Source organism: Parasteatoda tepidariorum, chromosome 9 (genome assembly GCF_982258835.1).
Source record: "Parasteatoda tepidariorum strain Cologne lab strain chromosome 9, Ptep-v5.0, whole genome shotgun sequence".
Taxonomy (NCBI): Eukaryota; Metazoa; Arthropoda; class Arachnida; order Araneae; family Theridiidae; genus Parasteatoda; species Parasteatoda tepidariorum.
The window spans coordinates 12,183,131-12,200,569 of record NC_141763.1 but is presented as its reverse complement, the minus strand read 5'-3'; the positions used below and the strand labels follow the sequence as shown (position 1 = coordinate 12,200,569).

The following is a 17,439-nucleotide window of genomic DNA, read 5'->3' as shown; positions in this document are numbered from 1 at the left end:
ACTCTATTTGGATGCTAAAGTGCACTAGGAATTTAATTTTGCCGGAAATGCAAAGAGCCAATAAGGCACTCCAAGGATCTTTAACATGCCGCAAAATAATACGACATGGCCGCTGAGGATTTTCTGCATCCCAAAAATCCGATGTCTGGGCTGGGGACCGAACTAGCAGACTTGGGCTCAGAAGGCCGACGACAAACTAACTGCGTCACCCAGCCACTTTCAATATATAGTAATGCATATAAAAAAAATTTAAATCAAAACTACAAACAAATGCATGTTTTATAGATTCTAACTTTAACAAAAATAAAATAACTTGGTGCTCTGCAAGAGTAACACAATTTAAATAAAAATAATAAATGTGCATACTTTCTTTTTTATTTGATTACTCATTTAATCACTGACATGGATATGTTATTGGTAATAATCCATGAATTTGGCAACAATGTAGTGATTTTTTGCCAAATAGTGAACAGTTGTCAAGAAGTTAAATCCGCCTTCTATGCCATTTAACAAACGTTTCTAAAACTTTGTTATTACTTGCACTTCAACTAATATATATATAAACTGTATTCTTAATAAACAGCACTAACTTTACATTCTACAAAGCAAACAGAAACTGATAAATTCGCTGGTAGTTATTTTTAAATTTTCTTCTGTAAATATTAAATACTTAAATGCATAGTTTTGTGCTTTAAACTATTTTATTTATATTTAAAAATGATTTTAAATATATATAAATGATTTTATATTGATCTCTTCCAGACATATTGCTATGCTTAGTAGCTTTGTTAAATGATAAGTGAAATGATATAGCATAAATTTCTATGTAACGTGAAGTCCTACGTTTGAAGGTTTGCATTTTAAAGGTCTTATACTGCTTAAGAGACTTTTTTGATCAGGATCGATGTTGGAAATGAAAAAGTTGTCACCAAAAAGAAGAAAAAAATTGAAATAGTACAGAATTACCATCAATAGTTGAAGCGCAGCTCTTGTCATTATGATATTCCCTTTATTCATAAAAGTTTGCATCAGATGCTAAAACTTCTACATCAAAGATTCATAAAATAATCTGAATTCTAAAATGTAACCAGTTTTATAAGTGTTTATCTGAAACCAACAAAAAAGGAAAAATAGGAACTGTAGCCAAAACAGATGAAGATAAAAGTGTTTCCTGTAGTACTTACTATCACACGACACGAGGTCTTTGTTTAAAGAGAATCCTTCAAAACAAGAACAGAGCACATCCGTTTCATCTCTTGGCGAACACAGATGCTGACAACCCCCATTCTTCACTGAGCAAGGGTTAATCCCTGGAGGAAAAAATGAAATCTAGTTGATGTATCATATTCTTTATATCGCAAGACTTTAATAAGGAAATTTAACCTCTAACGAGTTAAAATCAAGAAAAAAAAGGTTGAAGTTGATAGACACATTTTTTTATTTTATCCTATGTATTTTATTAATATTATTGCTTATATAACGGATGTCAAAAATGACAGATTTCTAGGGGAGGTAGGGCACATAAGGATTTTCTTTTCTTTTATTTCAAAGCTGTCCTTGAACAGTCAATCAATTGCGTGTTTACGACTACTAATGCTCATCTCCAAAACCCTTGTACTTTTGAACCCAATCCAGAAGAAAAGGGAACTCTTGGATCAAGTATTGGGAGAAATTTGCCTTTGTTCAGGACTTTTTGATAGAGCTAACTCAAGTTTGCATTACATAAAGTGGAAAACCACGAAAACCTCTTATGATGATAGCAAGGAAACTAGAATGTCATTGTTCGCCACTGGGGTCCACTTTATTACGAACTGTATCTTTATGCGCCTTTGAACAGGTACTTTTATTTATCTAAGATATCTAAATTTCACACTACTTTAACATTTTCTAATAATTATTGCCAAAAACTACATTCAAATAGACTCAGCAACAGCTGTCTTATTGGTTATTGTCAACGGTTAATAATCGATTTGGAAGCAATTTTCGACGATGAATTATTAAAAAACATGAAACTAAGATAACTTAGATAAACAAAAGTACCAAGGAACATAAAAGAAACGGTTCATAATAATAAAGTGCCCTAAGTAGAGTACCATGACATTTCCAGTCATGGGATACCATGCAATTTTTGATTTTTATGATATGACCTAACTCCCCTCTAAGCTTGTCGCAACATTTATGGGACATCCTGTATTTAGTTTTGCAAATGCTTTTAAAATTTAAATTGTTTAATCGCCGATAGAAATTTGGATTACCTTTTCATAATATGCTTATCTATTATTATAATATTCATTATTATAATATTCCAGCCGTGGTGGCTCAGGAGATAGAGCGCTTGCCTCCTAATGAGATGAACCGGGTTCGATCCCTGAGACAACTGGTCAATTCAAATTCCGCACCGACCGCGTAAAATATCCTCAGTAGTAGACAGATCATGAGTTAGAGCCCCCTTGCCGCCCCAGGCTCAATGTAGGAGGTTCGGATGGTTTTCCCTCATATGTAACGCAAATGTTGGTTAGTTCCATCAAAAAGTCCTCCACGAAGCAAATTTCTCCTAATACTTGACAGGAGTTCCCCTGTATTCTGGTTTAAGTTCAGAATTACTAGGCTACGGAGTCAAATATTAGTAGCCATAAGCCATAAATTGGGTCGATTGCTCGGTGATGGTAATAAATATATTATAATATTCATTATTACCATGGTGAGCAACTTTAGGTAGTTATACATACATTAGTCCTCAAATTAGAACAGCAGGTTGATAAGCTCGTACCTAATAATTAGGGCTGCAAGTTTGTCGCGGGAAAAAAAGACCCGAAATTGCAGGAAAATTTGAAATTTACGCAGATACTAAACATAAGAAAATTCACTATATATATTATGCAAAAGACAGAAATTGCGCAAATAATAAAAAAAAGCTTAAAAAATACACAAAAGTATTGTTTTTTAATTTCAAGCCATATTAATATTTTTATTTAAGTGAACAGAATTTTGCTACAAAGTATTGTACATTGTCACATTATTCTCATTTATGCTTCGTCTTTCATCACTTAATACATTTTTATATTTAGAAAACGATCTGTCTGCGTCCACGATGTTTGTAGGCACCGATAAACATCGAATTATGGATACCGTTCGGTCTTTGATTTCCAAAACTCGATCCATTTTCTTTCATCAACGAGCAATTCCTTTACCATTGCTTTGTAAGAAGTAATTGCTGTGAAAACTCAGACATTCTACATTCAAACTACTAGTTACTAAAGCCTTATGTCCCTCTCATTTAAGAAACCTATCGCTATTTACGAAATCACAAGAAGCCGCCCAGGAAATATTGCCTGGATATATAGAAAGGCAGTAGAAATTTCATTGCCCAGTGCAATAGCCTGGGTTACCACTTTTCTGTCAAAGATTTGATTTACATCATTTTCCTTCTTTAGTGATTCCAGTTTCCTTTGTACTCTTACTGACTTCAGGAAGGTAATCCTACCAGTCTCTTACCCTCCCTAAGTGTAGAAAGACCACCTTACCTGACAATATTGTGAATATCTCTTATCTCTGAACTATTTTCCTGTCATTTTGCTATTGATTCACTCCCCTAAATATCTAATCAGTTTTACATGTTCAATTTAAGGCTTTAGAAAAGTAAAAAATTCTGTTAAATAAAAAAATTTAATTAAAAATGAAAAAAAAAATTCAAATTTTAAGCAATTTTTGCGCAAATCGAAACATATTGAGAAATTTGCGAATTTTAAGAAAAAAAGAGGATAATTTCGCGGAATTCGTGGCGAAAATTCGCGCCGTGACAGACCTGCAGCCCTACTAATAATCACTTAGAATAGGAATAATATCATGACTCACATTCGCAAGATTTTCCATCTTCCTGAAGAGTGAAACCATGGCGACAAGAACAATAAGCGTCATCATTATCATTTAAATGACACTCTTGGTGACATCCTCCATTATCAATGTGACAGGGGTTGACTCCTTATAGAAGTGAAATAAATCATAAGTATTTCATCAACTAATGTGTTAATATTGCTGGTATATGTAACAAAACTTTTAAAATAAAGAATATTTTTTTCAGCTGAGGCAAAGGGGGAAAAAAAGTACATGTGGTGACAATCTGGGTAAAGTATAGTGGGATAATTGACAAATTTAGAACTAAAGCTTTTAACAACTATGGCCTATCCCAAATTCACCAACACATACAAATAAGGTAAGATAAAAATATGTCTAGGAATAATCAGGGTTCGTTGATATATATCAAAGGATATATATCATGATATATATCCGATATTTATTTTGAAATAAATATCATGATATTTTCAGCAAAATTTCTAAAATATCATGCTATTTCTAAAATAGCATGTGGAAAAAAAGACGTGATGAAAAAGTTCTCAGAAAGAGAAGTAATGGCTTTAACCCCTGCTCATTTAGCTGCTAATATGCTGGACCACAGATATTGTGGAGAAAAAAAACTAAATGATGAGCAAACGCAAAGAGCTTTTAATTTCCTACGCTCTGTTGGCAAAGATATTTTACCCATGGCTATGAATTTTTTGGCCAAAAAGAGCCCTTTTCCAGGCTTCAACTTCGAAGATGACTTTCTCAATGTGGAACCCACAGTTTGGTGGGAAACTATCAAGTTAGAGGAACCATTAAAAGTCAGAATAACAAATCTTCTTGAACAACTACTAACTGCCTCTTCTTCCACAGCTGGGTTAGAGAGAATATTCTCTAGCTTTGGATTTATTCAGTCCAAGTTGCGGAATAGATTAGGGACTGAAAAGGCAGAAAAATTTACTTTTATGTTCAAATACTTTTATGTTCAAATACTTTAACAAGAAATAAAGAAAAAATGTGTTTTAAAACTTAGTTAAAGTAAAATAAAAATGTCTTGTATTTTGATGATTGCAAAAGATTTTGTTTCAGAGAACCTTTTTTATTAAAAAAAAATTTTCTAATGTTTTATTTTACAAAAATTACAAATTTATTAATTACAATTAACATTAGGAATTTAGAATTTATATAAAACGAAATATTTTATGTTTTAAATTTGTATATAATGTCTGAAAAACAATTCCTGACAAAAAAGTTAATTTATATTGAAGATACTAAATATAAAACAAAAATTTGAATATATATCAAAATATCGGATATATATCAAATTATCGGATATTTTCGTTATTTTCGAAAATATCATGATATTTACGATCCCTGGGAATAATGATCACAAGGGAGAAAGTTTACTTAAGCAATTTTAAGGATGATTACAACTTAATTATCAAGATTTACTCATTAAAATAAATCAGACCATGTGGCATAATAAAATAAGCTAATTAAAAATTTACACAAAACTAAATCAACATGTGACAAACAGATTTTAGAGTTACCACTCAAGGAAAAGGAATTGCTCTGCTAGAGTCAATTGAATTTAAAGACACTTAACTTGAAGTTGTTGTTTTTTTTTAACTCAGAACCATTTGTTGAAATCAGGTTGTTATGGATATCAATTGTTGCAGCAATAGTTTCAAGGTTGATGCATATTTTTCTCCAGAATTTCTATCAAAAACATCTTTTTCCAATCACCTTCCACCTCAGCCCTCTCTTCCTCACCTGCCCCTCTTTTCAGGTTTCTTCTCCTTACCCAAAAATTGGCAGACCAAAACTGCTTAGTTTATTCATAGAGAGGCTATCTCAAACAATCAAACAGTTTGGGCAGAAATAGGCTGACTGATACTCATAAAAGGAAAGAGAGTTGTAGCAACACTACAAAAGGGAGTTACAGTGACTTCCTCTTAAAATCACATTTATTATAAATATCATAAGCAAACATGATTTCACAGCTTTTCGGCTTTAAAGGATTACAAGTTTACTGTAAGTCAAATTATTAATTTACATCTGTAAATTATCTCTGACATAATCGGTATTCGATATATAAAACAGCTATAGGGCTCAAAAATTTATTCAGACAGAGCTGAACATATGAATAAGGCTTTTAATATATTGACAAAAATGATAGTAAAATCATTATAGCAACATCAACTTTTTTTTAGTATAAATCAGATGCATTCGGCATCATTAAGAAAGAAGTTAGACAGGGTGCATAGCCAGATTTTTCAACAAAAAATAAGCATCTTTTTAAGCACTTTCCAAAAACAAAAAAAATCATAATTAGGATTTGTGCAGTAATAAAAATTATTTTTCTTCTGTCGTTTAAAGTTCTTAATTTACAAACATAAAATCAATAAAATTTAGAAACATTTTCAAAAATCAACACAATCATGATAAAATAACTAGTTTTTGATAAATATTGTAGAGAAAATTGTGAAAATCATGCATTTTTCGTAATTTAGAACAACAATCGATACAGCAAAGAAAAAATCTCGTTCTTAAAGATAGAAAATTAAGCACTTTTAACAAACACCGAATAAAAAAAAGCATTTTCAAGGGCTTTTAAAAAATTTAAATCAAAAATAAGGACCTTTAAGCACTTTTTAAAAATGCTACGCACCTTGTCAGATATTATAAGCATAGAAATATTAACCAAAAATGCATGACTATTATTATGTAATATATTACCCTTACTTTTCAAAGTACAGCTACTGAAACTTTTTATAAATTTGTAACAAAATCTATTATTTAACATATTGAATTGATGAAGATATATCATGGAACAAAATACTAAATAAAACAATATTACAAATAAGAATTAGTGAATGACTCTTTCATTAGCCACTTCATATATTTAAATTTAAATTTTTAATTATTTTAGATTCTCTTAACAATGCCAATCTGAAAATTAAATAATCTGCTGAAATTAAAATTGGGTTTAATATTTCTTCAGTATTAAACCCAATTAAAGTTTTAATGAAAAAAGTGTTTCCATAACTTCAAACATTAATTTAAAAAACTAACTTCATTCAAATGATTCAATGACTCACTTGATTCAATGATAAATCAAATGATTTTTTTTAAAGAGAAATCCTCATTTCATCCATTTAAAAGAAACCATTTTAATATCTGACTATCAAAATATTTATTGGTAACTAGGAAATAGTTTTAAGATTTATTCAAAATATATTGCTGTGTTAATAAGTTTCAATTAGCAAACTTGCATTACTACTTCTAGCACTTTTCAATCAATATTTTAAAATTTTGATAGTTTATTTGGATTTTTTTTAATTCAATTCATTACATAATTTCATTAATTTAATTTCGGAATGAAAATAAGGTAAAAATACAATGCAGTTCATTTCAATAAATCTTTATTTAGTACTAACTACTTTTTATATAAAAAGTAGTTATTGAATATAGAATTTATTTTCTCACAATGAATATGATGGTAATGAAAATTTTAATTATTAGCTCTAAAATACAATCCTCAAAAAAATGTATTTTAATATTGCAAATATATTACTCAAACAATACATATGAATACAAAAAATAATAAATTCAACATGCCTAATTTATACACCTTTAAAATTGTCAATTAAGGCTTATTTTTAAATCAAATGCAAAAGATCAAGAGAATTATCGCTTAATATCTAAAAATGAAAACTATCATTTTTAATTAAATTATAAAAGCAAAGGTGCTTAAAATTAAAAACCTCAGGTTTTTTTTTTTTTTCTTCTTCATGAAACAGAAATCACCCCTGTATAAACTAAATCGTTATGTTTATACTTATCCTTTCACGAAAGCTTACTTTTGCAGATTTTATCATCTTCATTCAAAGCAAAACCAACCGGGCAATCACAATGGACCTCATCAGACTCGAACAAGCATAGGTGTGAACAACCCCCGTTGTCAACCAAACAGGGATTCACTTCTGAAACAAAGCTATAAACATGTAGACTTATTTTGTTTAAGAAACAAAACAAAAAGCTGATAGATGTCTCAGAAATTTATTTACTTTTGCATGTTTTCCCATCGATCATGAGTTCCTGTCCAGCCGGGCACTCGCAGATAATTTCCCCCTCAGAGAATGAGCACTCATGTGAACATCCCCCATTTGATGTGGAGCAAGGATCAATTTCTAGAAAATTTTAATAAAATAGATTAATTAATTACAGTAAAATACTGAACAAGCCCCGGATTTGATTAAGCTCAAACCCATAGTCTCGTATGAAAATTGACCAGTGATCAAAACTGAACAAGCCTCTATCCACTTACAAAAATCATTAATTTTGTTTATTATGCACTGTTTTCCAGAAATGTGATGCCTCTTTAAAACATATTTAACAATGCCACATTCTAGACAATTTTTTGGTTTACAAAATTTTGCTAGACTATCTCTACTGCACTATATGTTTTTATTCCTTTTTCTTAAGGAAAAAAAATTAGCAAAATTAAATCTGAAAATACGAATAATTTTATCTGCATACACTTATTAACTATACTTACAATTTTTTCAAACAGAATATGAAGTAAGATAAGAATTTTTTTTACAGGTACACATGATTTTACAATTGTTTTTATTAATTTAAGATAATAAGTATAGGATATCAAGAATCCTTTTTTTTAAAAAAAAATACTATGATTGAAACTAGATAAATTCTAAAACTTTGAATAAAATCAAAATAAATAGTATAAATAAAGTTATTGTTTTAAAAAAATTTCCTTCCAATACTAAGTTATATTTTATTTTGTTAAATTTAAATTAATCTTATTGTACAATTTCTTCTAGCTTCTTAGACAAAATAGTTTCTTCTGAAAGAAACTTCAACCCAGAGGACCTATTATTAAAATCTCCTTCATTATAAAAAGAAATTGATTTAACAATAATAGAAATGCCACTCTTATTCTTCAAATAAGTCACCGTAGGGCAATAAAATTCAAAACAATGCTCAATTTTGATACACAAGCTTTATAAACAGTTTTCACTTTTTTTTAAGCATTTTAAAAGTAAAATGAATACATATTAATCTGTATCATTACTTTATTCTATTATTATTGAAATTACAATACTTTCAAAAATTCTTTTAATTCTAACCTTCTATAACACTTTTCTTTTAAAATTTCAGTAAATATGAGCAATCCCACCATATATGACTGTCATATTGGCACACTTTAAAAGCATATAACTTAGTAAAAATAATCAGGTAGTTCTAAAAAAAAATTTGAAAATTACTTTTTGTCATATTTACACTTATTCCAATTTTTCAAAAATTTAAAACTAGTTGTTATGGATGTATTGTATTATATCATGTTTTCAATTCTTAAACTTTTTAAATAAATGGTGAAAAGTTGGAGTAAGTGTAAATGACACCAAGATTAATTTTAACATAAATTATTGGAACAGCTAAATTTTTTTAAAACCAAGTTATAAGTTTTTTAAATTTGATAATATGACATTTCTAAACAGTGGAAATACTAATAACACTAATGTACTAATATACTAAATTAATACTTTCATTTTTTAAAATAAAATGCTTTTCTAAGAGTTTTGTCAGAGACTAACCTATTGAAATTTTATTTGAAACGACCCATAGAGGACACGCAAAAAATCTCACAACCTTAAAAAAAAAAACGCATACACATATTTAATGCAAAATACACAGAAAACAAGAAAAAACATTAAAATAAATGAAAGACTACTGAAGATATTAAAATCAATTAATAAAAAAATAAATAAGATTGATTTTAAAAAAAGCTACAGTGCATTTCAAAATAAAATATGTAAGTAAATATTTATTGCGGCAAAATGACAAATTGTGTCACTTAGATGTCATCCTAGTCAGGGTTGCCACAATAATCTGGAGAAAAAAATTCCCTGTAGATATTATACACAATATATAAGAGGAAACACTTTGCGCTTTTGTGTCAACTATATTGTACTAACTATACTAAATTTAATTAGCAGAGAAACTTAAGAGAAAAAAGGCACAGCTGAACATATTTAAAACAAATAATGCTACAGTAAATGAAATAGTTTAGTATAGCTGAAATATCATCTTTAAATATGCCCTTTGAGTGGTCACCATTTTTTAAAAGACGAAAATAAGAAACAAAATTCCCCGTTATTTTAGGTGATTTTTAAATTCCCTGTATTTCCCTGTGGAGTGGCAACCCTGTTAGTTTATCCGTAATTAAACTAACTTACTTTTACAATTTTTTCCATCCTCCTCTAAGGCAAAACCATCTGGGCAATGACAATGGACCTCCTCAGCTTTGAATAGGCAGGTATGAGAACAACCCCCATTGTTAACCAGGCAGGGGTCCACGTCTGAAAAAAAGAGGATCACGCTATGTATTTATTAGTTACACAGAAACTGTTGAAATTAATTTAAAGAAATATATGCATGTACTTGTGCATGTTCTTTTGTCTTTCTTCAATTCATATCCAGTGGGACACATGCAGGTGACTTTACCTCCATCAAATGTGCACTGGTGAGAACACCCTCCGTTCGATTTGGAGCAAAGATTGATTTCTAAAATAATTTCATTGAGAAAAAAATTATTTCTCTGTCTATACACAAAGGGTTCCATTAAAATTTAGACAAAAAAATTTCTATTTCAGACTCTCTACACAGTGAATTTCTCTCCATAACAAAGATTTTAATCTGAATGCTAAACTCAACAAGCTTTCTCCAATCATTCCAAACAATTAACCTTTAATGTTTACCTCCACACAATCCATCTTTAGCTAATTCTTCTGATTTTTCTTCTAGCTTTTACATTCGCCTCTACAAAATCCATCCATTGCATTATAACTGTTGTTGAACAGCTACCTCAATTTTTTTGGGTATACCACTACAAATGTTTAACACCGTAGCCTTGTAATTTTGAACTCATCCAAAAGACAAGGGAACTCCTGAATAAAGCATTTTATATTTTATTTTATATAATAGTCATTGAACAGCTGACCCAATTTTGGATTAACGACTACTCATGTTCAACTCCGTAACCTTGTAATTTTGAACCTCTCCAGAAGACAAGGAAACTCCTAGATTAGTACCCCCAGAGGTATGATTTGTTATGGGAACATGGAGGACTTTGTTACTTGAAAGATTTAACGTGCATCAGTCACCATTTACTACACGGGGAGTCTTCATCCGGCAGGGATCGGACTCCACGACCTCTTGGACATGGGCCCAGTACCCTACCAACCAGGCTATTCTTGCCTTGGATAAAGTATCGGGAGAAATTAACCTTGGTGGAAGACTTTTTGATGGAATGAACCCATATTTGTGTTACACTGAGAGCCTGACAGCAAGGGGACTATAATTCATGATCTGTCTACCACTGATGATATTTTTACCTCAGCACTGTGGTTGATGTAATTCCTTCCTATTTAACTCATACCCTTGCAAAGATGACCAATTTAACAGGGTTTCAGTAGCCACGTCGAAAAATAAGTCCAAGTCATCCGATATAATAAGATTTGGTGACTCTGGCAATATTAGATTTTATTTATAGACACCAAGATCGGACTAAGTTTTCTATCATTTTCTTTAATTTGGCCAAATATTTGACGAAGAATTTTTCTTTCAAAGATTAAGCATCTGCATTCATTTTTATTAATGACCAGCATTCACTACCATTCAATATGATAAGAATAAAAAAAGTTACATAAATATTTGGTATGAAATTAAAAGTTTAGATTTTAATAAAGAACGTTAAATAATATTCAAAATATACTCCATGTAACAATATGTCAGATTCTCGCAAACACACATTCAGAGCTGTGTAAAGATTCAAAATCTCACTGATAATTAGCAGGAGAATTCAGTTTTTTTTCTTCTTTTTTTTTGCAGCCACATACACTCAAGTTAGTAAATGAGTAATATATCCCTGATACTTTATATGTCTCATTATTTTCTGTATATCCTGAAGGAAAAAAAATAAATCTATTTTTTCCATCTTTTACACAGAACAGAAACCAAATTTAAAAATAAAAAAAAATTGGAAATGCTTTAATTAGTAGGGTCAATGTTAATATTTTTAACGAATGTCGAGAGTTCTTTCTTTACCTTCAACTCCCATGCTGATATGTGTGTCAGACAATTTTTCTATTCGGTATTCTACGAAATTTGACAGTCATCAAAATGATTATTAGTAGTAGTAGTAGTATTAATTATTATTAATTGTATTATTATTGATTATTAGTATTATTAATCATTCGATTAGTGAAAAAATATGTCTTCATCTTAATTGCATATTTATTTATTTCTCACTTTTTTTATTTATTTATCACATGTTTTAGAATACTAGATGTTTAAAATGCTAGAATAAAAGGAAAGCAACAGCTCATTGTGGTCAAGAGGTAAATCAGAAAGAGTCAAATATATTAGGGTGTGTGGCCAAATCTTTCAACAAGAAATAAGCACCTTCCAAGTGATTTTTAAACAATCAAAAAATATTTTTAAGCACTCTATACATCAATAAAATGTAAAATAATTTTCAAAGACTTTACATGATCATGATAAAATAACTAGTTTCTGACAAAGAACTCTTTTCTTGGTTACAATTGTCATCATAAAATGATCAAGAGATTTTTCGATTCGATATCAGAGGGTGGAAAATGAAGCCTGATCTGAAATGAGAATATCTTGCAAAATGCAGCAGAGTTGCACATGAGAATGCAATAATCTGACCGAACTCAGCTCAGCAGACTCACAAGTATTTCATCAAACATGTAAAATTATTGGCAATTTCAGATGCTAAGGACCGACGGTAGGCCAGATCTGGTTCAATGAATTGTGAAAACGTGGATTAGAACAATGAGAAAATCAAGTTTTGCATAATACATGGCAAAAATTGACATGATAAAGTAAATATACCTCATATTAGAAATGCACTTTTTAAAAACACCCAATGAAAAAAGCACTTTTAAATGCTTTCAAAAAACGCTTTCAAAAAACTGAGCAAATGCCCTCAGTTCCATCCATTGCTTATTTATATTTATCAGGGGTGATTGTGAGCCCAAGTCAAAATTCCGGAAAATTTCTTGAGTTAAAAAAAAAAAAAGAATTTTAAATTGAAAAATTAGAAAGAAATTTAAACAAGTTTTTTTTCCTTTTTCTCAATATTTCTTAGTTTACTTAAAATATATTTAAAATTTTACACATATTTATACCATTTACACATGATGACCTGGAGAAGTAATTAAAATTTACCAATATGTCCTTCTTTCTTGAGTTTATGGTTATAATAACTATTTACTGATAAAAAAAAATGAATATTAATCATGAATATAAGCTTATCTGGCTCTCTCTTACAAACAAATAAAATAAACTGTGTTTTTAAGTTCCCTCTTTGAAAATTTGATTTCCGGAAACTTCAATTGATTTTTTTCAATGATTAGCATTGATTAATGTCAATGATTTTTTTAAACATCTGGACCTTCAATTTCCGGATCACCGTTGCTGAAAAATCCAGAAATACAGATTTTTTCCGGAGCACAATCAGCTCTGATTTATCCATGAAAAGATTTTCTCACATGAAATTTTACTTTCACTTTTTTGGAAATGCATTTGATTCAGTGGACGTTCATTCAAATATCAAATTGATAAAACTCTTTTTTAATTATTAATTAAGATAAACTCACTCTGACAGATCTTTCTCTCTTTATTCAGGGCATGTCCTTTTGGGCAAACACAACGTACCACGCCTTTTTCGTAGCGGCATTCGTGAGAACAGCCTCCATTTTCAATGGAGCAAGGATTGATACCTGAATTTTAAAAAAGTGCATAAACTATAATTAGAAGGAAAAAAAAGTCTTTAAATTGGTACAAAATAAGTGTTTGAAAAATTTAAGGTCTCCATTTAATAAATAACTTCTTTTTGGACAATAATTATTGCTTCTTATATTTATAAAAAAAATTAGGAATTTATTTAGAGAAAAAAAAGTTTATTTCTATAAATACATAAAAAAAAAAAAAAAGGAATGGAATGCTCAAAATATTGTTATAGTGCAGCTTTGAGGAGAACTCCTTCAGACTGAAAGTCTGGGGCTGTCTGCTGCTATGGTAACAAGCAAAAGCACATTTCTAATGGGGGTGAAATGGAGGAAAGAAGGTGTCGATTGGTTTACTCACTACGCTAAGATTAAGACAAAACTATTCATTTTACACCCCAATTTGAAGCCACCTTTCCTCGTAACTATAGTTCCTGCCACAACACGAGACATGTGTCTGGAGTTCTCCTGAAAGCCCATTATACAAAAGTTTTAAATCAAGGGTTTGTCCTCTTTAACGATTTCCAAAGTAAACAGAGAATGCTTTACTTTTCTCATACAAAATTTTGTACTGGTGGCAATGTTCAAATCCATAATCCTGTAATTGTGAACTGTTTGTATAAAGGAACAGCAATTACTAATTTTAATTTAAGTTCTGCTCCTAAAGAGACAGATTTTTTGCAAAAAAAACATTTATAGCCTATTTTTTAAATGTACAAGTTTGAAAAACTTAAATATAATAAGGGGTTGTGCAAATATTGCGACACTCTTCTAAGGGAGTTAGGGCACATAATCATGATTAAAATTGCATGGAACTTAATGCTCAGAAATGTCGTTGTCGTACTCAGCTAGGGAGCTTCTTTAGTATAACCTGTTCTCTATTAGTGTATGTGGCGGTATTTCCAGGCCTGGGTTCTTATGCAACTTTAATCCTCATAATGTGCTCCCCTTGAAGTTTAACACAACATTTACGACACCCCTTATCAAGTATAATATTTTAAAACTGGTACATTTCGAGAGAAAATAAAACTAAAAATTACATTTTTAAAGAAATATTGCAGCTTGGAGATAGAAATTAAGAGCAGATTTAAAATTAGCAATACAAAAGTATCTAAGATCTATTAAAAAATTTCGTACAAGAGAAAGCAAAAAATAATTTAATCCCTCAATAGTAATCAATTAATATTTTTATTGAGTTCCTTTAGCATTTATACTGGAACTCCCTTTGCCTTTGTGATTATTTTCTGCGTACTTTGAATCTGCAAAAGCATTTGGTAAAGTTTGATGAAATTTATGCAATTCTTAAACATTAAAAATTTCAAAACCTACCTATCTACTGTTTCAGAATGAGAATTATGTATTATAATTAGACCTTAATCAAATCCCTGAGGCAGAATTTTTTCGAGCTATCTGCGACGAAACTCTCTAGCAGTCATATCTTTTCGTAAGATACTTTTATTAATAACAAACATATATATTACTAATTCAAAATAACAACAGCGCCGTTAACAAAAAAAAACTATATATAATTTTTTTTAAAATTAAACATGAAATAATTTTTTATTCTAATATTATGCTTGGTATTCTCGCATTATGCTGGGGGGGGACGCATTAATTATTTCTTCTTCGCATGATCACAATAAAAAAAATAATTAAAAATTATGAAATCCGTAGTAGTAATTGCCGAAAAAATGATCAACGACGAAATCACGCGAATGGGACTCCTCAAAAAGGGATTACTTGTTTTGTTTCGAGATTTGAGTTATTTCAATAAATAATATTGAACAAAAAACATCAGATTTAAAATCTATTTAGAAATCAAGAGCAATAATAGCCAAAAAGTCGATAGAATCATGGTCTTAAAATGTAAATACACCATTCGAATTTCCCATTTTGTTTGAAATATATTGGGATACTTGAAAGCCAAGATTAATAATTGCCAAAAATACAATCAAAACATTATATCGACTTACGATACTATCGGGGTAAGTTGAGAGAGCAAAAAAGTGATTATCTTAATGCATGAATCAAATTTTGTGAGTAAATTTCTGTAGAAAAGAAAACTTTCTGTAAGAACTCTGTAACGTTCTGCGACAATATTGCCATAATTATGCCACGGGGAATCAAATCATTATAAATAATAGCTAAATTATTTATTTGGCCATGATAAATCCATACCCTCAAACATGAATACACACTAAAAAATGTAAAAAACAGAGATTATTAAATGAATGTGTCATATATGTCAGCATGCCAACAGAAAGGAACATATTTTACTCTGTAACTACACTATCTGTTAAAAGTATTCGAACACCTGGTTGTTATGGTGGTGGAAGCATAAAGGTGTGGGGGGTGCTCTCATGGTTTGACCTGTGTCCGTTAGTTCCTGTGGTTGGAAACATGAACTTGGATATGTATGTGGACAATACTGCACTCCCAGATCCATGACAATATTTCGGTCCATTTCTCTTCCAGCAGTCTCCATTCAGACATCAATGCTTGCACAGACGTGGTTTGACGTAATGGGTGTTCAAAATCCAGACTGGCCTTCACAGACACATCCCACAGAACATTTTTGGGAAGAATTAGAGCTCAGATTACGTAGCCATCCTCACTCTGCAAGAACATTCACTTCAGCTGTGATGGAAATAAATTCCTATTCAAAAAGTGGTGAAAAGTCTTCGTGTACAGGCTGTCATCGATGCAGGGGACCGACATCATATTAATATGTGCCTCCGGACACTCTAAATCCATACTACTGGGAGTCCGGATACTTTTGGCCGGTCAAGAGTTGGAAGAAGTTAAGAGTTTTTAACCCTACCAAATCATAAATACTTGATAAATTTCCAACTTTTCATAAAATTTAATATTCATTAAGAATAGCATAAAAAATTGAAGTTAAAACATTGAATTCGTCGGATCTTTCAAAAGTAGTTAAGTAATAACTAAATTTCAAAAATAGTTTGTAATCACTATATTAAAAAATAGTTAAATACATGTGTAGTAAAGTAGTTGCAGTTAAGTACAAAAAATTGCAGTCTTCCCAATCACTAAACTAAACTAAGGAATTTTCATATAATTTTTCATAGGTTAACACAGGAGATGGAGAAAATAGAAGGTCAGCCTCTGTATCAAGAACTTTTTTGATTAGAGAAAATTCGAGAGTCAATATTTTTTAAGATCCTCACTCACATAACAGTAAAATTTTAATAATGTCATCAATCAAAATTGTAACAGTTTATTTTCAAGAGTAAATATTTTACTTCTTCCTACTTTTCTTCCTGTTCAAAACAATCTCATTCTAGCTCATGTTAACTACTAATTCTTTTAGAAAAATATTTTAATCAAAATTGCTTTTATGAAAAGTCTATATATATTAGGTATGAAATTTTATTATTTGAATGTCATATTTACAGACTTTAAAAGCATAACCCCAAAAAAAATTTGAATTTATGTAAATTTTGAGATTGTAATTGCATTCAAGACTTATTTTTAAAAAAATTATTAAAAATGCTTTAAGTTTTTAAACAGTTATCAATGCTTAAAATACAACATTAGTAAATGTTGCATTCTAACAATTTCATTAAAATAACATAAAATTAGTTAAATAAAACGTTATTCTATACAAGAGTGATTTTCTCCTGTATAGGAATAAATTTTTCATTAATATATTTTTTACATTTTGTTTGTTTGAATTTTATTAGCAAAAATTATTCTTTTGTAAAATTCAAACAAAATTTTCATTACAAAATTTTACATTTTA

At 30.0% G+C, this 17,439-nt stretch overlaps 1 protein-coding gene across 8 annotated transcripts in view; it reads right to left on the bottom strand.

The window, feature by feature from the left end:
- LOC107451551 (uncharacterized) overlaps positions 1–17,439 on the bottom strand; it is a 238,752-nt gene that overhangs the window by 52,186 nt on the left and 169,127 nt on the right. For all 8 annotated transcript variants that reach the window (XR_015429033.1, XM_087150875.1, XM_087150876.1 and 5 more), the window contains exons 12-18: positions 13,548–13,670; positions 10,306–10,428; positions 10,101–10,223; positions 7,911–8,033; positions 7,704–7,826; positions 3,856–3,981; positions 1,185–1,310 (exon numbers count right to left, since the gene is read on the bottom strand). Coding sequence is in view for 7 of the 8 variants with exons in the window: in XM_087150875.1 (XP_087007001.1) it covers positions 1,185–1,310; positions 3,856–3,981; positions 7,704–7,826; positions 7,911–8,033; positions 10,101–10,223; positions 10,306–10,428; positions 13,548–13,670 (867 nt within the window). In the remaining variant the exon portion in view is untranslated. The remainder of the gene's footprint in view (positions 1–1,184; positions 1,311–3,855; positions 3,982–7,703; positions 7,827–7,910; positions 8,034–10,100; positions 10,224–10,305; positions 10,429–13,547; positions 13,671–17,439) is intronic.